Source organism: Pezoporus flaviventris, unplaced genomic scaffold (genome assembly GCF_033815535.1).
Source record: "Pezoporus flaviventris isolate CSIRO_AGI_PZ_B2104156 unplaced genomic scaffold, CSIRO_AGI_Pfla_v1 ptg000054l, whole genome shotgun sequence".
In the NCBI taxonomy this organism is placed as follows: Eukaryota; Metazoa; Chordata; class Aves; order Psittaciformes; family Psittacidae; genus Pezoporus; species Pezoporus flaviventris.
In genome coordinates this window covers 3,736,147-3,741,588 of record NW_026892602.1, presented here as the reverse complement: position 1 = coordinate 3,741,588, position 5,442 = coordinate 3,736,147, and the positions used below count along the sequence as shown (strand labels likewise).

General features: G+C 58.6%; 1 protein-coding gene across 1 annotated transcript; it reads right to left on the bottom strand.

The window, feature by feature from the left end:
- Nucleotides 1–781: 781 nt before the first annotated feature.
- On the bottom strand, nt 782–4,688 carry IRX3 (iroquois homeobox 3). The gene is made up of 3 exons (XM_061469038.1): nt 3,995–4,688; nt 2,422–3,514; nt 782–1,163 (listed from the first exon to the last, which is right to left on the bottom strand). The coding sequence occupies exons 1-3, from the start codon at nt 4,217–4,219 to the stop codon at nt 1,105–1,107; spliced, it is 1,377 nt and encodes a 458-aa protein (XP_061325022.1). The 5' UTR covers nt 4,220–4,688; the 3' UTR covers nt 782–1,104.
- Between the last annotated feature and the right edge of the window lie 754 nt (nt 4,689–5,442).

Sequence of the window (5,442 nt, the reverse complement as noted above, 5' to 3'; positions counted from 1 at the left end):
CGCCTGGAGCTGCCGGACCTTTCTGTATAGGGCTCATTTCCAGCATTTTGTTGAGGAAATGCGGCGGCGAGGAAGATGCAGCTCTCAAGGCAGGCCAGTGGAGGGGCAGCCGGCATCTCCCGGGACCGGGGGACGCAGGACATGCAGACCGCCCGGCGTGGCGCGGAGCGCAGCAAAGGTGCCTCCCGCTGTGTGCAAACCCGCGGGAAGGAGGGACATGTCTTTCGCCGGCCCCGGGCAACCCGCTTTGTCCCTGACAGCCCTGTCTCCTTCAACGGTACGGCGGGCCCTGGGAGAGCCCCTAAAATCTGCCCCTTGGGCTGCAGGAGAAGGAAATACCGCAGCCCCACTACGGCACTGCCGACCCCCGAAGTTTCCTCTCGGTTAACCCCTTCCGCGCCTCGAGGGGGCTGGAGACTGGCACCTGGTAACCAGGTGTTCGGGGCAGACGATGGATCTCCGGCGGCTCGCCGCGGGCTGGGTCCCGGAGCCGTCCCGGCTGCAGGGCACTGCCCACGGATCTGCCCACGTTGACCGCAGCGCAGCCGCCCCGCCATCACCGACCGCGGGGCACCGGCACCTGCAGGGGGCGCTGTGGCTCCAGCGTTCGGCCTCGCTGCCGCCGCAGGAGGAGCGACCCTGGGCTGGCCCTGCCGCAGGGAGACCGAGACCGAGACGGACCCGGACCGGGACGAGCCCCTCCCGCCGCGGACTAAACAGGCACCAGCGGCGGAGGGAGAGGTGGGCCGGCAAAAATAACTCCATGGGTGGGAGCAGAGAGTGTAGTCAAAGTGGCAACAGTTTATTTATTAGCCAAAAATATATACTTTCTTGTACAATTTGGTTCACACGTATGTACATTTTTACTGTATGTACAAAAACAAACAACAACAACCAAAAAAAAAAAAAATCGAAACACCTATTTCTCACTGGACTTCCAAAAAACCTCACATACTCAGCTAATCCAGGTGGTAGTACAGAAGCGGGTATATTTTTTTTTTCCTTTTTAGTTTTAATATACGGACATGCTTACAAGTTGTAACTATACAGAGATTATTTTTTTTGTTTTGTTTTTACAGTCATTACAACAACAATTACAAAAAATTAACTATGATGATGACAACGCCGATAGAACCATAGCGGCATCAAGTTGGTTCTGGGGCCTGGAAAAAAATGACACAGAAAAAAAATATGTATTTAATAAGATTTCTAGTCATATGGGGCTGGCACGGTATTTCTAACTGTAGGTAGGGCTGGTTTTGTTGTTGTTGTTGTTATGGGTTTAAAAATAGGTTTCTAAATATATAAAGTTTTCGGAGTGACTTATAGCAAATTTATTTAGCTACGAATATCCCCGTGGTTTTGCTCATCAGGCGAGCAATTGATTTCAGTGGCTGCGAGGCCAAGCTCAGAGCGGCAAGGTTCAACCCCTTCAGGTCTTCTACTCGTTGGGGCTTATTTTAGCTTCTATTATTATTGTTGTTATTATTATAGCCGGTTCCGTCCCGCCGCCTTTGCGCTGCTGCGTTTCTCCGCACCGTTTCTCCGGTGCTAGGGGAGGCGGGCACCGGCCGTCCAGGGTCTCTCCCCCCGGCCCCAAGCACAGGAGCCGAGGCCCCGGGCGCGGGTCGGCCGGCCCGCGGGCATCGCTCCCGAGGAGCGGACGGCAAAGGAAAGAAAAAGAGCGTATCGGAATAACCCACCACACACGCAGAAGAAGGACAAGAAACCGCTCTGGGAGAAGAACTAAAGACGCGGAGAAAATAAGCTAACCGTTTACAACTCCCTCTACATATCCTTAGAAGACAGAGGAAGCAATCCCTTACCACCTCTGCACTGGCTGGAAAGCTGTCTTTATTAACTTTTTCTCTACTTCCAAGGCACTACATCGATCTAAAAAAAAAAAAAAAAAAAGAGAAGGAAAAAAAAACACAGAAAAAAAAAGTGTTCCTTTACAATCCCCATTTTAAATCCCCATTTTATTCACTCCTATCCCTGAATTAAGCCTCTAGACTTAAGATCTCTTCTCGGCAAGTTGCAAATACGACAAAGCGACTGCTTTGCTGCAGGAGTGACCGTCAAAGAGAACCCGAACCGACCCCGGAGCAAGCCTTGCGGCCCGGTCCTTCCGCAAAGACGATTTGAGCAGCAACAACAACAGCAACAAAAGTTACATCCGTCGGAGGAAGGTAACGCCGGGGGTGTGAGACTAACCTGGCGGAGGCCCCCCCTGTCGCCGCCGCTGCACCAGGGGGCCCCGCGGCCGCCCGCCCTCCACCACCTGCTCCCCGACGGCTGCGCCGGGCAGGGGCCACCGTGAGAAACCGGCGGGGACTTCCGCGCCGCTCCGCGCAGCACCGCCGAACCCCCCGCGGTGGCTGCCGGCCCGAACCCGTCCCCGGCGCGTCCCTCAGCGGTCACCTGCTCCGGCGGGCTCCGCGCTCTGCGCCTGGGCCGCGGGCCGCGGGAAGGTGGCGGCGGGGGGAGCGGCGGGAGCTGCCCCCAGCCCCAGGAGGTGGGGGGTGTTCAGTAAGGCCAGCGGGTGGGGGGCCGGGTGGTGATGGTGGTGGTGGGCCGGGAAGGCGCGGTTGGTCCAGTTGGAGAACTTGCTCAGGGGGCAAGAGGAGACGAGTCTGTGGGGCGGCGGCGGAGGGGGCAGCGGCAGCGGGGCGGCTGCGGGCGGGGAGCCGCCGCCGGGAGACTTGCGGGGGTTGTCCGGGCTGGTGGCCGTCTCAGCCAGCGACCAGATCTTGGGCTTCGGCAGGGTACCGGCCAAAGCGCCGTCCGTCGGGGAGGAGGCGGCGGAGGAAGAGGCAGAGGAGGGGGGCGAGAGCTGGTGGTGCGGCTGCTGCAGGGGCGGCTTGAGGGGCTCCAGGGCTGCGGAGGGGAGCTCGCACTTGTGATGGTGATGATGGTGGTGGTGGAGGTGGTGGTGGCGGAGATGGTGCGGCTCCCCCTCGGCGGCCTTGACGAAGCGCTCCTCGGAGCTGGGCAGGTCCTCGAAGCCCTCGGAGCCCTCCGAGTCGGTCTTGGAGTCGGAGTGCAGGAGGTCGGCGTCCTGCAGCTCGTCCTCCAGGTCGTCCTTGTTGCTCTCGATGTTCTCGGTGTCGATGTTCTCCAGGTCGATCTCTTCCTCGTCCTCCCGCTTGTCCTCTTCCCCCTCGTGATCGCTCCCGTAGGAGTTGCCCTCCTCGTCCGTTCTGCTTCGGGGGGCCCAGGTCATTTTGTTCTCCTTTTTGAGCCTCCGCCGTGCATTGGCGAACCAGGTGGAGACCTGGGTGAGGGTCATTTTGGTGATGATAGCCAGCATGATCTTCTCGCCCTTGGTGGGGTAGGGGTTTTTCCGGTGCTCATTGAGCCAGGCCTTGAGGGTGCTGGTGCTCTCCCGGGTGGCATTCTTGGGCCGCGACGGGTCCCCGAACTGGTACTGCCCGTAGGGGTAGAAGGCGGGGTGGTGGTGGGGGAAAGCTGCGTGCTGCACCCCCGGGCTCTCCTTCAGCTCGTACTGGGCGCCCTGCAGCAAGAGGGAAGGGGGCGGCCCGGATAAGACGGTGCTTTGGGCCCGGCCCGGGGCCCCTCCATCCCGCCGCCGTTACGGGTAGCGCGAACGCCAGGCCGAGCTGTCTCCCGCGCCGCGGAACTCCCCGGCCCCTCTGCGGCAGCCAGGGCCGCGCCGGCTACGCCGCGACCGAGGCGCGGAGCCCGTAGGGGAAGACCCGGCTCCCCAGGTGCGTGTGAGCAGCGGGGCCGCCGGCAGCCGGGGCCGGTCACCGCAGCTGTCAAGCCCTCCGGGCGGAGGAGGGGGCGCGGGGTTGCTGCACCGGCCCTGCCCCTCTTCGGCCGCGCTCCCGGGGTCGGGTAGCGATAAAGCCCCATCTCCCCTGACAGCCCTCCCGGCGGCCCCCCTGCCCTAACCCCAGCGCTAACCGTGCCCGGGCTGCCCCCGACCGGAGCGTCCCGGGTAGCGAGGGCGAGCCCCTGGGGAGCCTCTTACCAGCTGGGGGAAGATGGGCAGCTCGGCGGCGTAGGGCAGGAACGCTCCGTAGCTCTGGGCGGCGGCAGCAGCGGCGGCGTAGGGCGCGCTGTACATGGAGGAGAGCACGTTGGAGAGAGTCCCGGACGGGGCCAGCTCGGCGCCGCTGCGAGAGCCGCCGCTCCCCGGGCGCTCCGCTGGGTAAATCGGCCTGATGTACTGGTAGCCCAGCTGGGGGAAAGACATGGTGTGGGAGCGGGGGCAGGGGAGGGGGGAAAGGAGGAGGGGGGGAGAAAAGAGGAAGAAGGGAAAGAAAAGGGAGAAAGTAGCAGGGCCGGCAGCGGAGGAGGGAGCCGGGTCGCTTGCCCTCGCCGGCCGCCCACACTTTCAGCGCCTCCTGCAAACTCCGGTGGACATGGAGGGGGGAACCGGGGATGCGCGGAGGCCGCGGGCTCCCTCCTGCCTTCGGCCGCCGCGGTAAACGATCCGATCGCTTCTTTCTTCTCTCAGTTTTCCTATTGATCTGAGTGGACCCAGGTCAGGTCCTAACAGATTGCCTGAGATTATTGGGACTCTGGGCTCTGATTGACATTTCTAGTCTCTCACAAGCCCCTCCTATTTCTTTTAAGTCTCTCTCTCCCTCTGCTTCCCTCTCTCTCTCATGCCCAAAGCTCGCTCTCGCCGGGTTTGTCACTAGCTGCTGCCCCCCCCCCCCTCCTTCTTTTTTTTTTTCTTCCTAAATCTGTTTACTGACGTCGCGATCTTTTATTTGAGTTGCTTTCAAATCTCGTTTTAGCGATCGCCAATCAGTTGTGTGTTTTACAAAGGTTTAACCCTGCCTCATGGTATTCTAATTATATAGAGATAGATTTAGATATAATTTCGTTCATAGCACACCCCCCCCCCCCCTTCCCACCAGAGAGTAGGAAGCCAGGGTGTCAGTTGTGAACGGCGCACCGGAGGAACAGGAAAAAGTTGTGACATTTAAAAATAAACCCCCTCTCTCTCTAGTCCCCCTGCTCAGGTCTTCAAATTTACAGCCTTTCCTTGGCGGAGTTCCTTTTGTTTTCTTTATTAAGATATTCCCTCCTATCCTTCCCCCTATCCGGCCCTGGCGAGGGTTACATCTCCTGATACAGATTTAGAAGTCTATTAGATTTTTCTCAAAAAATTTGCATTTCCAGAGCCACCTTGAAAAGTTTCCTAATGTACTGAATCTTTAAAGAGCTCTCTACGTTTTGTCTGGGCTAACAGTGGGCAGATACAGTGGAAAAGCTAAGTTAATTTTCCTCCTAATAAGGGACTTCAAAGAGTTGTAGGTCACAATTTTACATCAAAGGCAGAAAAGAAGGCAAATTAAAATCTTAACAAAGGAGAGACGGGAGCAGCCCTCTGGGCCATTAGTAAATAAGTGGTGTGAAAAAAGGGACAATGACAGGCACTGGAATTAAACTCATTAACACCTTTTT

Bases quoted from the DNA above. Each gene is read 5' to 3' on its own strand.
- IRX3 (XM_061469038.1), bottom strand. From the start codon at position 4,219: ATGTCTTTCCCCCAGCTGGGCTACCAGTACATCAGGCCGATTTACCCA. The intron at 3,515-3,994 runs GTAAGAGGCTCC...CTCTTGCTGCAG, and splicing joins TGCCCATCTTCCCCCAGCTG to GGCGCCCAGTACGAGCTGAA. The intron at 1,164-2,421 runs GTGACCGCTGAG...ATTTTTTTCCAG, and splicing joins CGCGGAGCCCGCCGGAGCAG to GCCCCAGAACCAACTTGATG.